A 23,017-nucleotide genomic window follows, 5' to 3' on the forward strand; every position below is an offset into this window, starting at 1 on the left:
CCAGTAGTTTGGTCTGAATCGCTCTACACACACACGCACAGACAGACACACACACACACATACACCACGACCCTCGTTTCGATTCCCCCTCTATGTTAAAACATTTAGTCAAAACTTGACTAAATGTAAAAAGGTTCCTATACTTCAAAATAGCATGATACTTCTTCTTCAGCATTCCAGAAATTCTGGTGACGTGTGAGCTCGTTTGCCCATTTGGGTTCCCCATAGTCAGCTTCACTCCGCTTTCGTTGGGTAGAGGAATGCTGGGTATTTTCGTGTTTCCATAACCCACCGAACTCCGACATGGATTACAGGATCTGTTCCGTGCGACACTTGGTCTTGTGCTTGCGTGTACACACGAAGGGGGTTAAGTCACTTGCAGGTCTGCACATAAGTTGACATGGGAGATCGGAAAAATCTTCACTCTTAACCCACCAGGCGGCAGCGACCGGGATTCGAACTGACGACCCCCCGATTAGGAGGCCGACGTCTTACCACCAAGCCACTTCGCCCGAATGATACAAATTAGTGAGCAAGTCAGACTGATTAAAAAAGGCTTCACATTTATCTGTTTCGGTTCGACGAGAACATTATTTGAAGCACAAGAGGACACTAAAGAAACATATCAAAATACAAAGAGAAAATAAAAGAAATGTCCGTCGGTCCGTCCGTCCGTCCGTCCGTCCGTCCTTCTGTGTGTGTGTGTGTGCGTGTGTGCCTCTCTCTCTCTCTTTCTCTCTCTCTTCCTCTCTGTCTGTCTGTCCGTATCTCTCTCTCTCTTTCTCTCTCTCTCTCTCTCTCTCTCTCTCTCTCTCTCTCTCTCTCTCCCTCTCTCTCTCTCTTCCTCTCTGTACATACTTAGCAAGAGATTGCCGGCGAAGGATACCCGAAGTTGTCACTCAGCGCTTTTTCAAGAGGCAATTGTTAAAGCAAGCTTTGTCACGAAAGACCGATGGAAAGGGCTTTCAAGTCCATGAGGAGAGAGCAGCAGACACAACAATTGCATTCGGACTTGTAAAGGATCCTACTTCATAGGTCACACATCATTACGTCCGGCTGAGTTGGCCACCGTCGTCAGCTGGATAGTTTATGTTATTCTACATACGTGAGAGAGACACTCGTGAGATAATAATCGTTAAAATCACACGTGTGTATATCATGTAAATGAGGTCATATCAAGCAAGTCTGGCAGGGATCTGTTTTCCACTGCTTATGATGCCAGAGTCATCGAGACGAACGTCATTATAGAAAAAAAATTGCGCTCGCTAATGAGCAGCTTAGCCGTTTTTCTCTCCCTTTGCCACCGCGTGGCGGCGCTGCGGTAAACTGGGGCCAAATCTAACTTCCTGCTTGCAAGGCTCACGTTCTACAAAACAACACTTGCAGCTGATTTTTTACGCGCAAAGATGAAGAAATTCGGCGACATGCAGCTTTCTGATCTTCGCGATGAATGTAGGAAACGAGGAGCCAAAATTGACGGGCGTAAACAAGATCTTGTGGAGAGGTAAGTGAAAGAAAACTCATTTGTTTATCTCGGCTAGGCGTCTGCTACAGGCACAAGACAAACTATCGCTGCCTTTCTCATTCTGATTCTGCTTTAAATCGCGTTGTGTTGTAAACATTTTCAGGTGAAATCAATGTATTATGAAAGAAAGGGATTCAACGAACACCCAGTAGACAGTATGGAAACAGAAGCAAAGACCGGAGAAATTGGGCAGCGAGTGGGAGACAAGCTAGATCTATCTCAACTTCCCATCCCACTGCATTCACTGTTGAGATTGATAAACAATTTTGGCGAGAGAGAGAGAGAGGCCGGGATGAGGTGGGGTGGGGTGAACTTTGTAACTGCAAAAAACAACTTGGAAACCGTTTGTTTTTGGTGTGAAAGTTCAACAGTGCAGCTTGTTATAAAACTGAAAGAGTAATGATCATAATAAAATATATGTGTTTTTGTGCTGTCTGACAGAGAACAAAATTACAGCTATGTACTTTGCTTCCATTTGTATCAAAATACTGTATTAATTAAATCTTCTTTTTTTCCAGACTGGAAGCATACGCAAGAAACAGCAATTTTGGCAGCACAACAACCCTGGAGAAGGAGTATGCAATGACAGTGCCTGACAGCAGTCTCTACAAGGACATCAACCTGGGCTCCCCGATGCCAATCATCACAGAGAGAGGTGTGGCTGCCTACCTGTCCCACAACGGAGCAAAATTGACCACCATTGCTAAGGACATGTACAAGGAAAGGTACCTGACCCATTGTAGATTTGCACCTGGACACTCTAATAAATTTTTTTATTAAATCTAAATGTCAGGCACAAATGAAGACACAAGTTAATTACATTGTTGATGTTGAAATTGACGCTGATGGCTTAGTTTCTGAAGCTCAGTGTGAGTGTGCTGCAGGTATGGGACCGACAGCACACTGTAAACATGTGTCAGCTGTGTTGCATGGTCTGAGTGTGTATGTGTCTGAAGGGGGTATGAAAACTTTGGAGACCTGCACACAAACACTTCATGCAGTGAAGAGAGCCTATGGTGGTTCTCCTGTAAAAGCTGAAAAGCTAAAATTGCCCTTTGGAGACATGACAGTATATGATCCAAGGCCAGTCAGTGGTCGGGAGAGGGTGAACTATTCTAGTCACTTTTTCAATACGTGGAAGGCCTGTCCTCTTGTCAGTGAAAGACCAGTCTCACACCTGTTTCAACCTGTGAACATGAGAGCAGTGGCCCATGATCATGATTACTGTGTGGAAACTGTAGAAGACCGTTGTCTTAAGGGCCTGGGGGTTGTTTCAATAAGCTCTGATGAACAGAAGAGACTGGAAAAAGTGACACGGGGACAGGCCGGAAACGCTCAGTGGGCTACAGAGAGGACCAGGAGGCTACAATCCTCAAACTTTGGCCGTGTGTGTAAGTTAACAAGTAGAAGTGACATCACAGCTCTAGCAAAAAAATGGACATACAGACAGCCAACATGCAATGCACCCTCAATCAAACACGGACAGAAATACGAATTTAAAGCCCTACACAAATTTGCGGCAGCCACAGGGAAGAAGATCAGTGTCTGTGGTTTGTATGTATGTAAAACTTATCCATTCTTGGGGGCGTCACCAGATGCTATTATTGAAGAAGAGGGTGGGTCGCAGTCAGTGGTGGAAGTGAAATGCCCCTTCAGTGCAAAAGATCTACCCATTTCAGAGAACAATGTTCCATACCTAGAAAAAAAGGAAGGCTGCTACAAACTGAAAAAGTCGCATGACTATTTCTACCAAGTTCAAGGCCAGATGTTGTGTGTAGGAGCACAGTTAGCATACTTTGTAGTGTACACTTTCAAAGACCTGGTGATACTGGAAATTCCAAAAGATGATGATTTCATCACATCAATGGTTGAGAAGTTGCAGCAGTTCTTTGACAACCATTTCAAACTTGCTCTACTTGAGACAAATCTGTACAGAGACTTTGTTGCTGATGAAAAAGCTGAGGCCGAACAAGGTGAATCGGAGTGATGGACATGGTTGATTTCAGTCTTAAAATTTATAGTATCACCATGTTTTGAAAGTATTACTTGTTAGTGTATCACATAGATACCCCCCCTCCCCACACACACTTTGTTTTGTATACTGAGCAAAACGTATACTGAACCCACCCCATACTTAAAACACTTTTTTTTGTATTTTTTGTTTGTTACTGGCTGTAGGTGTGTAGTAAGTTAGTCTGCAACTTTGAGTGTTATCTTGATAAAGTCAATGTTAAGTTTATATGGGTTAATTTAACAGACATCTGGTGACGCACCAAAGAATGGTACAAGTTTACAGTATTTCTGAGATTGATGATTTTGCTTAATATAAACACACATAAGGTTGCAAAATTATGTATTGTGTGGGTGTGTGTTGCTAATGTTATTGTCAATCCGTAAAACAAAACACATTCAAAAAATCTCCCTCAGGCATACATGTTTAAACAAAACAGATTCTTCAAAGTATGACACATTTATTTACACACCCTGAAACCTTGATCATGCAACAGTGAATATGTTCTGTAGATTAAAATAAAGAATGATAAAGCTATACCAAAAAAGAAAGCATTTTGAGATGCACAGAGCATAGTTGGTATGCGAGCATAGTTGGTATGCATATTGTGTGTGTGCACACAATGGATACTTATAAGTTATATGATTATTAATGATAAATCTCATTACTGTTTGGGTCTTGTAAGAACACAGACAATGTTAAACTGTATCCTGTTGGTGGTTGTTGGTAGCAGATCTATACAATGTGAAGCTGAACAGTCAAATAGAGATTCTTAAAGTATATTTGAAATTACTGTTTGGCATGTTTTGTTTGTTATTAAATGGCATATGCCTTGGATTTGGATGAAATGGAAATTAATATGAAGTAAAGTTTCAAAGTAAATCCATGGAATTCTGTTTCAAGTGTTCAAAGTTTTTTTGAATGTGCGTGTGTCTGCTTTTTAAAGAAGAAAAAAAAAGGCTACCTTTCTTTGCCAGTAATGACTACTATTAAAGGAAAACTTTGTAGTTTCAGATGTTTCAATGCTACTTCACCACATTCATTAAAAAAAATCACTGCCTGAATCTATATCTGTTATTTATTCACACATTTCTTTTCTTCATTGACTGAATGATAAATACAGATGGTGCTTTTGCCTTTTCAAATCCACTGGTATTGGTGTTACGCAAAGCGACTGACCACTGTTTTTCTGAAGTTACACAGATAAAAGCATACTGTGATGATTCTGGATGCAAGTCTTGTCTCTAACAGGTTAAGTTTATGTTGACAGATGGTGTAAACTTTAGCCATGCCAATTATTCTTTCAACATGCACCCTCTTGCTGGCAATTTTTCTGTCTTTTTGCAAGGTAGCAACACCTAGCCTGTTTTTCTTCTTAAAAAATGCTGGTATGTTGATCAGTACATTTCTTGGTGCAAAAATGTCTTGAACGTTAAACCCCTTGTCAGCCATAATGGAGTCCCCACTTTCACAAAGAAGGGGTAGTGGGCTGCGCTCAACAATCTGTCTGTCACTTGTGGAACCCCCATATGCATCAGACACATATGATGTTAGACCACTAGGGGTGACACCTACCAATACTTTTACTGTGTTGCCATGTTTATAGGTGGAGAAACTAGCTTTCTGTGCTCTTGGGTTTGATGGCTGTTTTACCCTCACTTCTGTCGCATCAACAATGACCCTTGTGGTAGGAAATTTGAGTTTAAAATCTGTCGGGCAGAAGTGGGTTACTAAATGACGATCTGGCCACCAATTTATTTCTCCCCACTGAAGGTAGCAGAAGTTTACCCATGTTACAAAAACATTCTGCACAGTAAACTCTGACACACCAAACATTCTTGCTAATTCATTATTCAATATGTGGGTAATGCCGCCTCAATTTAACGAGCATCAAAAGGAACTGATTTTCAACAGACAAACAAGCACAAGATTTAGAATAAGCATATTTGAGACAGTTAATGTTTTCACCCAGAGACCAAAGGGCATGCTGGAAAATAGAGTAGCTTTCAAGTCCTGTGTAATGATGCACAAATTTGTCAGAGTGTTTGATAGAATCAATACATAAGTAGGGCTGTTGCACACTGTTGATGCCCTTGGTTCCTTGGCAAGCTTGTACTGTCTCGACTTGAGGTCCAAATTCATGGCTGGTTGTAGTACTACTAGTAGGGAAAAAATAGCTATCTGTTGAAGAACAGGGTGCAGGGTTACTTTCCACAGTGTCAGATGCATTGACTTCAGTAGAATCAATCTCCACTTCAGCTTCAATAATAAATTCTTCATCTTGTATAATTATGTCAGGTTCATAACTTTCATTCTCCTCTGCATGAAGGCTTTCCCACTCAGCAGCTTTTTTTGCAGTTTGGAGTTTTCGTCGCTTCGACAGTCTTTCCTCTCTGCTGTTTTGAGCTGGGGTCCTGATTTTGGTCCAATGGAAGATGCTTGGTACTGCCGTCTTCTTTAGATATTTCTGCTTCCGCGGCAACCCTGCAAATTAACACATTCATAAGTACAACTTCTTCTTCTTCTTCTGGTTCGGTGAAAAATCCCTGTACAGGGCAATTACTTCACGTTTGGTGGTGCGCTGCAGCTATAAGAAAGGAAAATAAAATAATATAAACGGGGCCTAGAACACACGGACGGACAGACGAGCGAACAGACAGCTAAACACACACACTGTCAGTTTTCACGTCTCTTGATTGAGCATGAGCGATATTGACTTGCTTGGAGCTGCCAGGGGTATGAGCCCCAGCCAACGTACCCTCAATCCGTCAACAACCCTACTTTGACAGTGACTAAGATAATTATATAGGTTATTTTATGGGAAAGGGGGGAGGAGGGGATTTCTATTGTGAACGTACAGGAGGGGGGAGGGAGAGGTGGCGACTATTGCAGGGTGGGGGCAATCCTGAGCCAGGACTCAATGGCGGTCTTGAAGGCCTGGGAGGAGATGGCTGAGACAGCTTCTTGGGGGACTGAGTTCCACAAGCATATGGCGGAGGGGAAGAAGGACTGCCTGTGGGATTATGTGCGGGAGTGGGGAGTCTGGAATCTGGTGGAGTGTCCTCTGGTGTTGGTGGTGGATGGGACAAGCTTTCCCTCATTCGGCATTGCCTCAGCTGTGCCTGCCAGGATTTAATACTTATAATAATACAAAGATTTATAACGCGCACTTATCTCGTAAGCACAATTCAAGACATACACACTTTTACACAACTCTACACATATGTACAAAGGCGACATAATGAACACAAGAGAAACATTTTCACCTACACTACTGAAATACATACATACACACACACATGGTCTGACACCTGCAGCAAAATAGGACAGTATTTTTGATCATTTTGGTCATTATTAATCTGGTTGGAATTTCGATTATCAGTGCAAGGTCACATGATAATACAATTAATTGCACAACACCTGCAATCCGATAACAGAACATGTTAAAATAAAAACATGCCTACGTATCATGCATCATCTCGAGTCAACTATCTGGTTGGAATTTGGATTATCAGTGCAAGGTCACATCATAATAAAAAAAATATTGCACACCTGCAATCCGATAACAGACCATGTTAAAATAAAAACATGCCTACGTATGCATTATCTCAAGTCAACTAATGTGATGGTCACTATTTTTGAGTGAGTCTGGATAATGGATTCGAGGAGGCGTAGTCCCATTGGCATTAGGCATTAGATCTAGTGCCTCGAAGTTCTAAAAATACCGGGAGAAAAACACCGGTAAAAACACGTAAAGTGTGTGAATATCGTAACAGAACAATTTAGCAGTGTGTCCCGAACCACAAACTGAATGTTAAAGCCTTAATAGCCTCCGTCACTGACCAAAATCTGCGACCAAAACAATGTAAACATACCGTCAGTTCCAAAGTCCGAAGCATGGTAGTCACTTGGAAGAAAATGCTCCTTGCACACAATGCTGTAGTTGGTAGCCTTCCAATTCTTCTTCTCCTCCTCCCGCTTCACTGCAGTTTCCCATTGTTTGCGACGATTAGGATCCTTTGGAAATAGATGTCCCGATCGATTCGAACATCCGTAAACACAACAACATGTACTCGGCATTGTACACGCTGTGTACCAAAATGGCAGTGCGTCACTCAAGCGCCTGGCCCCAAATTACCGAGGCGACACCGCGCGGCGCCAAGGGCGATAATTTCAGCAAAGTCGACCATTACCCTCGATGAATTTTTAGAACTAACACGTCACGCCACACTTTCAGAGTGACGTTTCTTTACTTTGACGTAATATATTGCACGAGGCTTTAGAAGAGATCGAGGTTCCAAAACAAGCGTCTTCAATATAGCTGCCTCGACTGCAGGAAATTTTCAGTAAAATACACGTAAGTACAGTGTGTAGGATAAACAGAATACTACATGGCTTGCTGTGTCGTACCAGATTTACACTCGTTGCTTTTTCAAATAATGAACAGCTCGCTTTCGCTCGCAGTTCAATATTTTAAAAAACAACTCGTGTAAATTTGGTACAACACAGCAAGCCATGTAGTAATCTCTATGTCTCTGTGTTCCCGTCAAACCAACTGAGCTACACCCGTTTGTTCTTTTAAACAAAGGTGGTTAATTTATATTCAGAATTCATTCTTATCATACTGATATAATACAGTTCATGTTTGTTTTAATTTGCCAAGTTGTACCTGTTACACATTGATAAGCGCACCAGCACATTGTGTGTAAAAAATGTTAGTGTCTGGGATGTTTATTTTGTGTCCATTTGAACTTGTTTAAGTTATTAACAAGTCGCATAAGGCGAAATTACTACATTTAGTCAAGCTGTGGAACTCACAGAATGAAATTGAACGTAGTCCGCCGCTAGTGCAAAAGGCAGTGAAAGTGACGAGCCTGTTTGGCGCGGTAGCGGTTGCGCTGTGCTTCATAGCACGCTTTACTGTACCTCTCTTCGTTTTAACTTTCTGAGCGTGTTTTTAATCCAAACATATCATATCTATATGTTTTTGGAATCAGGAACCGACAAGGAATAAGATGAAAGTGTTTTTAAATTGATTTCTAAAATGTTATTTTGATCATAATTTTAAATTTTTTTAATTTTCAGATCTTGTTTTTAATCCAAATATAACATATTTATATGTTTTTGGAATCAGAAAATGATGAAAAATAAGATGAACGTAAATTTGGATCGTTTTATAAAAAACATTTTTTTACAATTTTCAGATTTTTAATGACCAAAGTCATTAATGAATTTGTAAGCCACCAAGCTGAAATGCAATACCGAAGTCCGGCCTTCGTCGAAGATTGCTTGGTCAAAATTTCAATCAATTTGATTGAAAAATGAGGGTGTGACAATGCCGCCTCAACTTTTACAAAAAGCCGGATATGACGTCATCAAAGACATTTATCGAAAAAATGAAAAATATATCCGGGGATATCATACCCAGGAACTCTCATGTCAAATTTCATAAAGATCGGTTCAGTAGTTTACTCTGAATCGCTCTACACACGCACACACACATACACACATACACACATACACCATGACCCTCGTCTCGATTCCCCCTCTATGTTAAAACATTTAGTCAAAACTTGACTAAATGTAAAAATGAACGGCAGAACACAGCAACTGACGTAGATTTGGATCGTGGTTGGCACTCGAACTTCCCAGTAGTAGTATAGTAAGGGGGATCTCATGCCTTTTTGAGGACGCCATCTTGAGGACGCATCTTGAGGACGCAATCTTAAAACGTCTTGAAACATCTTACGTTTTGAGACCATGTCTTGGAACGTCTTGGAACGTTTTACATCTTCGTCTTTGTTCACATCTTTGTCTTAACACCATCTTGAAACGTCTTACGTCTTGAGACCATGTCTTAGAACATCTTGAAACGTCTTGAAACGTCTTACGTTCAAATCTTCGTCTTGACGCCATCTTGAAACGTCTTACGTCTCCATCTTTGTTTAAATCTTCGTCTTGAAACGTCTAACGTCTTGAGTTTTGTTTAAATCTTCGTCTTGACACCATCTTGAAACGTCTTACGTCACCATCTTCGTCTTATAACATCTTACAGTCTAATCTTTGTCTTGACGCCATCTTAAAACGTCTTACGTCTCCATCTCTGTCTTGACGCCATTTTGAAACGTCTTACGTCTTTATCTTTGTACAGATTGCGCAATCTTTGCCTCTAGCTCTCATTTTCTTTGTTTTTAAAATTATTTATTTCGTTGTCGAGGGTATAAAATAAGGAACCTAAGGAAGTGTATGTCGACTTACAGCAATGGATCCACGATGGAAACATCCTTTTACCTGTGTCTTGACGCCGTCTTGAAACGTCTTACGTTTCCATCTTGAACCATCCCTTAACCTGTGTCTTACGTCTCCATCTTCGTATACCATTTTGTCGTTGTCATTATCAATGTACACAGTTTTGTCTTTCCACTGACCACACCATACACTCAGAGGATAGCTGGTGGTGGTGGTGGTGGGAGGGTGCGGGGTCGATTGCATCAGACGATCAGTACACAAGGTGTTCTACATATGACAGGTCGGCATAAACTGGTCATCAAACCATGATGCAAGACTTATTGTTGAATAAGAAGTTCCAACTGATTGTGCATACACCAACAACTTTAGTGGCACAAGCTGATGACAGATTTAAAGCTCTAAGCCTAAGAGATAATGAATGAGGTGGGGGACAGCAAAACGAAATAATCCACACATGGAAAGAGTGGAAGGTTGCTGGGGTCGATTGCATCAGGCTATACGGGTACATAGGGTATCAAACTTATGACAGTTCGGGGTGCTAGCTGTAATTATCAAATACTCACAGAGATCAAACGTTCAGAGAGAGAGAGAGAGAGAAAGAGAGAAAGAGAGAGAGAGAGAGAGAGCGTGTGTGAGAGAGAGAAAGAGAGAGAGAGAGAGATAGTGTGTGAGAGAGAGAGAGAGAGAGAGAGGGAGTGTGTGAGAGAGAGAAAGAGAGAGAGAGAGAGAGAGATGACAGTGGATTATTACTTTACAGGCCGTTGGCCCCTGGAAAGGGGTAATATAATTATGCAGTGACAACTTTACCTAAAGCTTGCAGCGTGGAAAAACACCATAATATGGTGTAATGAATAAGACCGGTACATAGCTGCATTCTGCTCCTGTTATAGCACACGGCGGGTACAACGTGTCCCCAATGTGCAGCAGAGCCGAACGACACAAGGGTCCGGGTATGATTGTACCTGTCACCATGGCCTGCCTTTAATGACAGCCAGTGTTGTGTAGAATTCTTTTCTCTGGGCCTCAGTGTATCTGTCATCATGGCCTGCCTTTTATGACAGCCAGTGTTGTGTAGACTTCTTTGTTCTAAGCCTCAGTGTATCTGTCATCATAGATTACCTTTTCGCCCACCAGTGTTGTGGAGACTTGTTTACTCTGAGCGCCAGCCTACCTGTCCTACCCCTGTTGTTTTTCAACCCCCCCCCCCCCCCACACACACACACACACACATACATACACACACCTTGGATTATCTCTTTTATAAACAGAGAGATTGCGAGAGACAGAGATAGATAGACAGACAGACAGAGACAGTCAGTCAGCGAGACATTGAGACAGACAGTGAAACAGAAAGGGGGGGGGAGATCGAGAGAGACAAAGACAGAGACGGTTGGGTAGTTATTTTTGTTTAACGTCCCTTTAACCGTTATGGCGATACCGGACTGGGACAGAGGCAGACAGACAGACAGATAGAGGTACACAAATAGAAACGTAAAGAGAGAGAGAGACCCAGTTTCTGTTCTGCGTAAATGTTTCAGTTTTCAAAACCATACATAATTGGATTTCTGCCGAGTAAGGTCCTCGGCTGAGTTCATCGCGATCTGGATGTGCAGTTACATGAGACGAACAAGAGTCCGGGTATGCTTGCTCCTTTCAAAAAGGCAAGCCTGTTTTCACGGCCTGTGTTTGCTTCGAACGTCAGCGTACTCGTGATTATAGCAAGTCAGTCGTGACTCAATTAACCGGGTACAGAAATGTGAAAGACAGCAGCTTTTGTCCGACGTAAACGTATCAACTTACGCTCAACCCCCAACCACCACGATCCCACGATGAGTTCTTCGCGACCCGTATGTGCAGTAGAGTGAGACGTCTCGAGGATCCGGGTACACGTATCGCGTGACCGTGATGAGTCCTTTATCTTCACGCCGGAAAAATAGATCTACATCGACATTGACATATACATTGACATTGATAGTTTTATTCTTCTTCTTCTTCGTCGTTCGCTAGATAGTTTTATTATAAGAACCTTTTTTTTTAATTCCTATTAACTCGATGTTCTTTAACTATGTTTGTAAATTGTTAGAGGATCTTTTAGTAGAAGTGTTTAACTGTCGAAGCTGCTTTTACCTAAGAGACCGACTGTATATTGTGCTGTTGTACTTGTCAGACTTGATTGTACCAAGTCCTTCACATGTTGTAATGCGCTTAGAGCCAAATATTTTTGTTTTTTGTAAGGGATAGGCGCAATATAAATACACTTTATTTATTATCGTGTTTTGTTGGCGTAACACAAAATATACGGTTCGCATTAGCTCGCGAGAAAAACTTGAGATGGGTGGCTCTATATTGGTTGCTCAGAGAGGCGCTAAACAGCCTGCTCTTAGCATGTTGTAGATGAAGAATGTTCAGCATATATTTTTCTTTGTACCCACGATACTATATTTGCTTAAATGCGATTTTAACAGTTGCTTCAGCATTATCAACTCTCCCAGATTCTTACTTTTTGTGGAATATTGGTACGTTTGACCTTTGCACGCTTCCCACGTATGCAGTTTGCACATGTTGTAATGTCATGAGTTAGCTACAATGTATGTGACAGTGCCGCCTCAACTTTTACAAAAAGCCGGATATGACGTCATCAAAGATATTTATCGAAAAAAAGAAAAAAACATCCGGGGATATAATTCCCAGGAACTCTCACGTCAAATTTCATAAAGATTGGTCCAGTAGTTTAGTCTGAATCGCTCTACACACACACACACACGCACAGACAGACAGACAGACAGACAGACAGACACACACACATACACCACGACCCTCGTTTCGATTCCCCCTCTATGTTAAAACATTTAGTCAAAACTTGACTAAATGTAAAAAGGAACCTTCTTGGTACGGATAACACTGGAAATATAACGTGGAAAACTTGTAATTATAGGTGCTGGACTTTCAAATTCAACTTGATCGCACATGTCGCCCTTAATTGTCTCTCTCACTGCTTTCTTATTACCCTTGCAAGTTGAAACCACCCATCCCTCTCTTGCTTGATGGCAACTTTAATTAAAGTTCTCCTTTTTCCCAACCGTTATGTCCCAGCATATAACCACTTCATGTCCCTAATTGGCACTAGTTTCTCTGAGGACGTTCAGCTTAGGTTAACCAACCAACCAACCGTTTTGATACTACCCATGTATCATGTATGTTTCTGAACATTTTGTTTTTATTTGGTATTGCTTCATTTTGCTTTTTTTTCATTTACAAAATTACAATGTATAATCTGTGAAAAAAAGGCCCAAACCAAATAACTTTTAGTTTCCGATGACAAGGAGTAGTGTATTTAACAAACAAAGCTTGATTGTAATGATTGCTTCCATTTTCTGTGCACCTTCCACCTCTACAACATGCATACACTTGATAGTCTTCAACTTCGACCTACGGCGATCGGTGGATAATTGAGACAGTACTAGCTCCGAGGAGCTTTCCAGGTTACCGAAAGACTTTGATTTTGATAACAATGTTGAAAAGGCTGTGAGCCCTTTTATCCTCAAGGAGAGAGACGGACACCGGCCCCTATAATGGGCTTTGGAGCGTGTCAAAGTTCATTGCATCCTGATCAGCATATGAAACGTTTATCGCTTATTGTAGTTGTGTATAACTCATAGTAGTGGGAATAAGGCGACGCGCTAGTGTGAGTTTGTGTGTGAGTGTGTGTGATTCGTATATATATATACATATATATATATATATATATATATATATATATATATATAGCAGTAACGGATGTTATTTGTGTTTTGGCCAATTACAAACATTTAATTCTTGTACACAGATTAAAGACAGTTTCCCTTCCAGGTCAAATGTCTTAATGATGCAAATACAAATAAAATACCCCCAAACTGTTCTGAAACGATCAAGTTTCGTTTGAAATACTTCATTTCTTATGGAAGGAATACACACTGGCACACAGTCTTTTGTTGTCTTGGCTTGCGGCCTAAATCTGACACAACAAGGCTCGAAGAAGGGACATAATGCTTTATTTCATATATTAAAAAGAAATACATTCAGTAGTAGACATAGTAGGCAGTGCAAAGTTACTAAAAAGTGACCTAAGTTTAAAAGATGTGTATTTCTACTCCAGACATTATGGAGGCTCTGGTGTCACTTATATCAATGTGCTGTCTTTGCTTTGTTTAGCGACCAGCATCAAAGAGGCGCATAGAGGACTGCCTGGGAGAAGAGGACCACCAGGACAAAGAATGAAATCGATTGAATATGCTGTGCTGTTGCCCTGCAAAGCTGCGTGCATTTTTAGTTTCTCCGCAACATAATATGCATGTTTTTGTTATGAAATAAAATTGTTGATCGTATCTTGAGTTTATGGTGTTACATGTAATAGTCCTTATGATCTGTGACTGAGTGTGAAAGTTGGTGTGTGTGCGTGTATACATTTACCAAAACCTACATTCACTCTCAACGTTGCATTCACGTCGAAATCAAACCAAACCACAACCACAACCAAAAATTCACGTTGTATCGACGTGTAATTCACGTCAATTTTATCAGAAAAAAATGCACCAAAACACAATTTTTACGTTGTGTCAACGTAGAATTCACGTAATTTTTCATCTAAATTTTGACCTAAAATTTACGTTCCATTCACGTGGACATTACGTAAAAATGCAACGCAATTTCAACCAAACCACAACCACAACCAAAAATTCACGTTGTGACAACGTAAAATTCACGTAATGTTTTTACGAACAATCCACCTCCACCAATAATTCACGTTGCATTCACGTTGGTGTCACGTAAAATGCAACGTTGTTTTCCAACGTTATTCCCACGTGATTTCGTCCATACAAATCTACGTAAAAAAACGTTGAAACGCAACGTAAACCCAACGTAACCCAACGTGAATATAACGTGAATACAACGTAAAATTGTTTGCTGGGGAGTGACGTTAAATAAACGATTTTATCAATTTTTTTATCAGTCTGTATGTTCTGGCATTTGAGAAGCCATAACAGATAATATAGGGCTAATAAATAAGCCCTAAAATTCTCAATCCCGTTTGACAGGACTTCGCCTTCAAAGGTGATTGTGGTGAACCGCCACGCTGTCTGTCTCTGTCTCGCGATTCACCCGGCGAAGCCGGGTATTCCTCTAGTATATATATATATATATCCCATGACCTCCCTTCTTTGTCTCTGTTACTTCAGTATGGGTATATATGTTGTATTTTTATAGCTCAATAAATACATCATGGACTCAAAAAAATATATGATAGTGCAGATTCCGATTTGGGCGAAGAACTACTTTGCTCCCGACCTTTGACCTCGCGCCGAACAATGTGACACATTTGTATGAAGTTCCAAAATCGTATTGCACGGCTCAGAAAACCATATCAGTTGCACGCAAAAATGAATCTCAGAACTGATCTGATGTATGAGATGCAATAAGCAAACGTTTCTTTCATTATGAAAGCAATGCAGGTCGAAAAAAACGAACATTCAACTTACAAGATAACCAGATGCTAGCGAACCAAAACAAAAACACGAGTACCCTCCCCTTGCTTCGTTAGCAGACGACTTTTGAGAATCTGTCAGACCGTCCTTACCTGGCACGGTTGGGCTTCGCTATCATCAGCTGTTTCACGTGTTTTGCGAGCAAGTCTACTCTTTTGCCTGGCTCTGCAGTAAGTCCACATTGGCGATGAAGGTATCTAAGAACTTAACATGTGTGTATTTTTCCGTAATCCAGTCATATTCTTTCAAAATGCAATCAAGCGGCGGTGACAGACTTGGGTCCTGTTTTCATCGCATCAATACCAGTTTAGGTTCATGCAAACACACTCGCAAAACAGTTTATCATGTAGATACATTTCAAATAGGGAGCAAATGGTTAAATCTACATATGTGTTCCCTAAAATTTGCTTCTCTGTCAATAAGACTAATTGTATAATAATGCGTTCGAAAAAAACAACGTGGAATCGATTCTGAATCGAGTCGAGTAAGCCAAATGGGGGCCAAACCGGTTTCCCCGTTCCGCCGACCTGAAACGCAAAAGAATTGTGCGCTTCAACTAAATGGATTTCTATACGACTTCATTACTTTCTTGCAACTTATGAACCTTTACTTAACGCTTTTAAACGGTCTGAAAGTAGTGTTACCGCGTACTTATAGATGCACTCATTCGTTTTATTTTTTCAGCGACGGTCACTTAGTTTAAGGTTGCAAAAAGGCCATGTCTCGCTGAAAACACTGTTTCACACTCCACAGATCGCAAAAGTGCCGCTAGTAGTCTACACTTTGTGTTTGATGGTAGAATGGGATATACAGATTACAACACTCGTGGTTTTTTATATGGCTTGTATTTCAGTCAAGACCCAGCGGGAATATCAATCGAGAGCCACTCGCCAAAGGCTCGTGTCTCCCGATGATATTCATCCGCTGGGTCTTGACTGAAATACAAGCCATATAAAAAACCACTCGTGTTGTAACCTATACATATATGTGTGTGTGTGTGTGTGTGTGTGTGTCTTAATTGATTATTGGAATGTTTTTAATGGCAGGGTGGTGTTGCCCATGATCTTTTTGACGGGATGGTGTGTTTAGATAATTATTTACAATTTCAAACAATATCTGGAACACATGTTACGAATTTGATTACCACAAATTGAATCATCATTAAAAATTGTCTCAGGCAAAAAACATCTTTTATGTTTGTTCATACCACTTAAAAGAATGCCTATATACGTAACCGTTTTTTTCTCATTTCATGCACGGCGAGTCAGTGAACATTTATTTTAGCTTTGCCTATACTCAACCGTTTTTTCTGATTCCATTCACGCTGAGTTATTTAAACATTGTATTAGCTAAATTACTAACTCATTTTGAAATTGGCTAATTAGCTAAATTGTTAGATGGCTTCTAGTCTCTATAATCAAGAATATCTGCTATTGTTGGGTTAAAATGAAGAAATATTTGTATTGATGATGAAAGATTGAATGAGGTGGGTTTTTCTTCAGAATTCCGCTTTGGTTTTCTTATTATCACTCAAAGGATGGGTTGCATTTTGGGGGGTCCCCCTGTATATAACACTACTCCGCCCTTGCATCTGACATTATTCGCGCTCACAGACACACAAAGAGAAGCACACACTAACACACATTTCAGAAACGGGAAACACTGCCCAATAGAAAGCCACCATAACTGTCCTACTTGTAGATCCTGGTCGATTTAGGTCGACAGTTTTTGAGAAACTAGGTACGAGCCAAAATGCAGTGTGTGCTTTAATTTTGTCGCTCGCTAACACTGAAATACATCTGTCGGAGGTCATGCGTGTCACCCAAATGTGTAGTTATTTATAATTGCGCATTCAGGTAGAAACTTCAAAAGCAGCGTTGTGACGCATGGAGGTATTACTTTAGGCCCCCTGGGCAATAAAGGTGTTGAGCACGAAACATTGTATATTAGCGTGTATTGCACAGAATGTACAGGGATCTGTCTCATCGTTCGTAGCGTTACACCGTGACACAATGTGGTCTTTTATGCAATCATATTATTTCATTAAATGGTGTGCTAATTAGAGCTTGATAAGCATCTATAAGAAGGATTTTATGCACAAAAATAATAAGTGTATGAATAGGTTTACCTTTTTATCAGCTTGCTGTTTTATGTCCTCAGCATAGAGTCTGGGGATGTGAGATGTGCATGATGTGTTGTTTGAATTTGACAGTGATTGTATGAATTTTGTATACATGTATTGTTGTGACGCGCTTTGAACTTCTGATAAGGCACTTTATAAATGCCCGTTATTATCCCAGCGAAGCTGGATGTATCCCACGAACGCTATACTGTAATCGACTTGAGAAATGTTCACACCGATAATACATGATAAAGAAGGATTCGTTGTGCCCGATTATGGGCTACAGTTGGAGATGGAAATTCACCAAAAATTGGGACCATTCTAACAAAAATACGGTGGGTAAAATTGGCGCCCCCATTTTTTCAGCAAACGCCACCCCAGGCCGCTTTGAACGGGTAGAAATTCCGTAGTTTCCAAGTCTAGCTCGCGTAAGAAGAATACGTCACGGTCGAAAGTCTTTGACGTCAATTAATGCATCATGACGTCATGCCTCCCTGTAGTCTTTCTCTCTCGCGCAGTGTGTGTGTTTGTGTTCATTTTGTGCACATGTGTTAGTGTTACTGTGTGTGTGTGTGTGTGTGTGTGTGTGTGTGTGTGTGTGTGTGTTTGTGTGTGTGCGTGCGTGTATTTGTGTGTGTGTGTGTGCGCGCACGCGTGCATGAGTCTGTACTCGTGTGTGTGTGGTGTGTGTGTGTGTGTATTTGTGTGTGTGTGTGTGCGCACGCGTGCATGAGTCTGTACTCGTGTGTGTGTGTGTGTGTGTGTATTTGTGCGTGTGCGTGTGCGCACGCGTGCATGAGTCTGTACTCGTGTGTGTGTGTGTGTGTGTGTGTGAGTGTGTGTGTGGGTGTGTGTGTGTGTGTTAGAGAGATATAGATTTTTGCAACCAGGTGATATCTAATACCTTAAACATGTAATTATTTATGCACCTAATGTTGTTTGGCGATTCATAAATATGTATAAAATCTACTATTATGATATTAAAGTATATTATTGTATTGAATTGTATTGTAACTTCTTGTGTGCATGTGTGTGCGCACCTGTGCGTGCTTATGAGTGACATCTCTCGCTGCCTTACTATCTTGGTGTCAGTGGACTGTATGTGTGTGTCTCTCTCTCTTTCGGTCTGTCTGTCTGGATGTCTGTCTCACTCTCTCATATTCTCTCTCTCTCTCCCTCGCTCTCTCCCTCCCTCTCTCTCTCTCTTAGCCTATTTTTCCTTTTCAACATAAGGAGGCTGTTGTGTTGGTACGTGTTCGGGTCTGTGTGCGTAAGTGTGTGTGTGTGGATGTGTGCGTGTGGGTGCGTTTGCGTGTGTGAGTGTGTGTGGTTGTGTGCGTGTATGTGTGTGCGTGAGAGAGATAGCGAGAGAGAGAAAGAGGTAATGATAGAAAGAGAGAAGATACAGAGACAGAGAGACAGAGAGAGACAGAGAGACAGAGAGAGACAGAGAGAGAGAGAGAGAGAGAGAGAGAGAGAGAGAGAGAGAGACGATTGGTCTTTCGCTGGGGGTATGCAGTGCCTTGGCAATGCACATCTACTTAATTATTATTAAGTGACACCGTAGCACACGATACACAAGACAAAACACTGTATTGCACACAAGAGGCAACTTGCAACTTACAAATTACTAGAGTTGGATTTTTTACTACATGTACACTAATCCTCATAAAAAACTTTACACATATATTTAGTTGTAGAACTTTGTGATGCGGCCAGTTATTGTAAAACCAAGTATATTCCCAGAAAGGTAATCCATTCCCCTACCATTTGAAACAAAGAGTTTCATCCCAGCGAAGCTGGAGGTATCCCACGAACGCCAAACTGTGATCGGCTTGAGAAATGTTCATGCCGATAATACCAGCTATTGTGTTTTCAGGGTAGCAATAGGGTCCGATATTTAGACGAGACAAGTATAATGCCGACGATATGGGGCGGGGATATAGCTCAGTTGGTAGCGCGCTGGATTTGTATTCAGTTGGCCGCTGTCAGCGTGAGTTCGATCCCAGGTTCGGCGGAAATTTATTTCACAGAGTCAACTTTGTGTGCAGACTCTCTTCGGTGCCCGAACCTCCCCCCGTGTACACTACATTGGATAGAGTCTAAATATCGGACCCTATTGCTACGATGAAAACACAATAGCGTTTATATAGCTATTCTGACATTAAATTCTGTGTTAAAATCATGTTTTTGTCAGCAACAAGTACCAGAATGGTCCATGTCGCTGATTGCAGACGACGGTTCCCTTTCCGCATGAAGCCACGGAAATAACCGAACATTGAAAAACCCACGGACATGTATTACGGAGAAAACTCGAGATAACCGGATGTTTAGCATTACGTCAATATGCTAGGAATCATATGACGTCATGATGTATCATGCTTGCCTACGTATATTGTATGTTCAAAAGTCTGACTTCTGTTGGGAATTCGCGTAGATGATAAGAGAACAAGGATTGTCTCAGAAGAAACGACTAAATGTTTCAGACCGGTAACTTCATTTCAACATTGCACTATACAATGGACGTTCTATGTGACAGGAGAGTTTGCTGATTTTGTGTTAAACATTGGAGAGATCGTCTGCTAGAATCAGAGATAGGTCGCTTCAGATTGCAGCTTCTGGAAATTTGCAAGGTTTGTTGCCTGTTAAAGAACTAGATTTTACACGTAATGTATGTCATGTACAGTAAGCAACAACAAAAACACACACAAAGCAAATGGCATCGTCTGCCGACTAGTCACAGAAACAAACCTGGCGAGGTATGCGTGTACTTTATACACGTGGAAGAAACCGGAACCATGCGTCTTTGTTATCGACAACATGCTTTTGGATATTGAGTAAAATGGCCGACTTCGGCAGCAATATGCTTTGATGATAGGAAGAGACTATCCAATCACAGCCCCCGAATTCCCCCACGTGTTCATTAGAATAGCTATATTAATACATGATAAAGGATTCGTTGTGCCCAATTATGGGCTACAGTTGGAGATGGAAGTTCACCAAAAATTGGGACCATACTAACAAAAATACGGTGGGTAAAATTGGCGCCCTCATTTTTTCAGCAAACGCCACCCAAGGCCGCTTTGGACGGGTAGAAATTCCGTAGTTTCCAAGTCTATGGATAAAGCTCGCGTAAGAAGAATACGTCACGGTCGAAAGTCTTTGACGTCAATTAATGCATCATGACGTCATGCCTCCCTGTAGTCTTTCTCTCTCGCGCGGTGTGTGTGTGTTTGTGTTCATTTTGTGCACATGTGTTAGTGTTACTGTTTGTGTGTGTGTGTGTGTGTGTGTGCGCACGCGTGCATGAGTCTGTACTCGTGTGTGTGTCGTGTGTGTGTGTGCACGCGTGCATGAGTCTGTACTCGTGTGTGTGTATGTGTGTGTGTGTGTGTGTGTGTATTTGTGTGTGTGTGTGTGTGCACGCGTGCATGAGTCTGTACTCGTGTGTGTGTGTGTGTGTGTGTGCACGCACGCGTGCATGAGTCTGTACTCGTGTGTGTGTGTGGTGTGTGTGTGTGTGCATAAGTGTATGTGTGTGCGTGTATGTGTGTTTGTTTGTAAAGGTGTGTATGTCCGTCTGTCCATATGTGCGTATGGGTGTGTGTTTTGTGTGTATGAAGTTTTTGTGAGAGAGTGAGTGAGTGCGTGTGAGTGAGTGTGTGTATGTGTGCGTGTGTGACTTGGGGTGTGTGTGTGTGTGTGTGCGTGTGTGTGTGTGTGTGTTTGAGAGAGAGAGAGAGAGAGAGAGAGAGAGAGAGAGAGAGAGAGAGAGAGAGAGAGAGAGAGAGAGAGAGAGAGAGAGAGAGAGTTTCTTTCAGTCTGGGTGCGCGCATATCTTCATATATTCTTGAGGATTCCGGGATATTCGTGCATAAACGTTTTTAGAATCAGTTCTTATTCAGTGTAAAATATATAAGACTTACTCGCTGTAGTTATATATTGCAAGCAGATGCAAAAGCAAATTAAATTATGGTTTTGATGATGTGTGTGCGATGATGTGTTTTGCTCGTACAGACTATCACTGCAGTTCAACCAATGTTGGGGTTTGTTAAATAGTCTCGGTCAACACAAGAACTCCGTCTTTCTTGGCCTGGGTGATGTCAGAGACTGTAGAGTATACAGAGACGCTCCATGCGGTGCTGAAAAGTGAGACCGGATGCCCAGTGGCGCCACCACGCGGAAACATGGAAAAACCTACTTTCTCTTTTCACAGCAGTAGTGATATCGTGCTGCACAAGCATGGCCGCGCCAACGCGAAAACGCAGTGGGGCATGGTGTTCGGCCATCAATTGCTCAAACCCGTCGCGATTTATAACCCTTCGTGGTTGAAAACGACGTTAAACACCAAATAAAGAAAGAATCAATTGCTCAAACGCACATGCCAAAGGCTTCAGGATGTTCAAATTTCCCAAGGAAGAGAGCAGGTGAGGATTGTTTCTTCAATTCAGTTTTCTCTCGTTAAATGTTGGAAAATCAGTAAAAGTTGTAGCGTCGAACTGCGTGTAGATCTATTCTATCGGAACAGTGAAAGCACACACTGTATACACACTACAGCCTCAAACCAGTCCAGAGGGTAGACAGAGAGAGAGAGAGAGAGAGAGAGAGAGAGAGAGAGAGAGAGAGAGAGAGAGAGAGAGAGAGAGAGAGAGAGAGAGAGAGAGAGAGAGAGCCTGAGAGAGAGAGAGAGAGAGAGCCTGAGAGAGAGAGACAGAGAGAGAGAGAGAGATTGGATTGGATTGGATTGTTTACTCATTTAGGCCGTAGCCCCTTATGACTTGTAGCGTCGAACTGCGTGTAGATCTATTCTACCGGAACAGTGAAAACACACACTGTATACACACTACAGCCTCAAACCAATCCAGAGGGTAGACAGAGAGAGAGAGAGAGAGAGAGAGAGAGAGAGAGAGAGAGAGAGAGAGAGAGAGAGAGAGAGAGAGAGAGAGAGAGAGAGAGAGAGAGAGAGAGCCTGAGAGAGAGAGAGAGAGAGAGAGAGAGAGAGAGAGAGAGAGAGAGAGAGAGAGATTGGATTGGATTGGATTGTTTACTCATTTAGGCCGTAGCCCCTTATGACGGGGGTGAACATATATACAATGACATAATGACATTTGCACACACATCAAATGAAATAAATCATACACGAACTACTAAGACATTACATTTCAAATAAAATATACCGTAGGCTTACATGAACTAAGACATAACACGTAGCCGAAATGCTTTGTACACATAAGCTGGCAACTTTCGAACAATACCTTCATTCACAGATGCCATAAGCATAGAAAACTTGTGTAAACTTGGGTTTCTATAAAACTTAGCAGGAATAAACTGGCATCGCAAATCACGAAGTGCGGGGCAACAAAGCACAAAATAAAACTCATCTTCCTTACTTTCCCTGCACAATGGGTATAACAACATATCCGCATCGTATCTCTTTTATCGATTAACGTGCACAATAGTTCTGTTATTCCACCTCGGAATCTTGCCATAATAAGAGAGAGAGAGAGAGAGAGAGAGAGAGAGAGAGAGAGAGAGAGAGAGAGAGAGAGAGAGAGAGAGAGAGAGAAACAAGCAACTGAAAAGAAATA

General features: G+C 41.5%; 3 protein-coding genes and 1 pseudogene across 3 annotated transcripts in view; 3 read left to right on the top strand and 1 right to left on the bottom strand.

The window, feature by feature from the left end:
• The window catches only part of LOC138950450 (uncharacterized), a 131,906-nt gene that overhangs the window by 38,262 nt on the left and 70,627 nt on the right, over positions 1–23,017 (top strand). The window lies entirely within an intron of this gene.
• On the top strand, positions 836–15,878 carry LOC138950451 (uncharacterized). The gene is made up of 3 exons (XM_070322183.1): positions 836–1,504; positions 2,044–2,250; positions 13,977–15,878. Exons 1-3 carry the CDS (start codon positions 1,407–1,409, stop codon positions 13,999–14,001), a joined length of 330 nt encoding a protein of 109 aa, XP_070178284.1. The 5' UTR covers positions 836–1,406; the 3' UTR covers positions 14,002–15,878.
• Positions 2,310–3,979, top strand: LOC138950449 (uncharacterized). The gene has a single exon (XM_070322180.1). The coding sequence runs from the start codon at positions 2,325–2,327 to the stop codon at positions 3,510–3,512; it is 1,188 nt and encodes a 395-aa protein (XP_070178281.1). The 5' UTR covers positions 2,310–2,324; the 3' UTR covers positions 3,513–3,979.
• Positions 3,977–7,979, bottom strand: LOC138950448 (uncharacterized; annotated as a pseudogene).

The sequence above is a fragment of the Littorina saxatilis genome, linkage group LG16, assembly GCF_037325665.1.
Source record: "Littorina saxatilis isolate snail1 linkage group LG16, US_GU_Lsax_2.0, whole genome shotgun sequence".
Classification (NCBI taxonomy): domain Eukaryota; kingdom Metazoa; phylum Mollusca; class Gastropoda; order Littorinimorpha; family Littorinidae; genus Littorina; species Littorina saxatilis.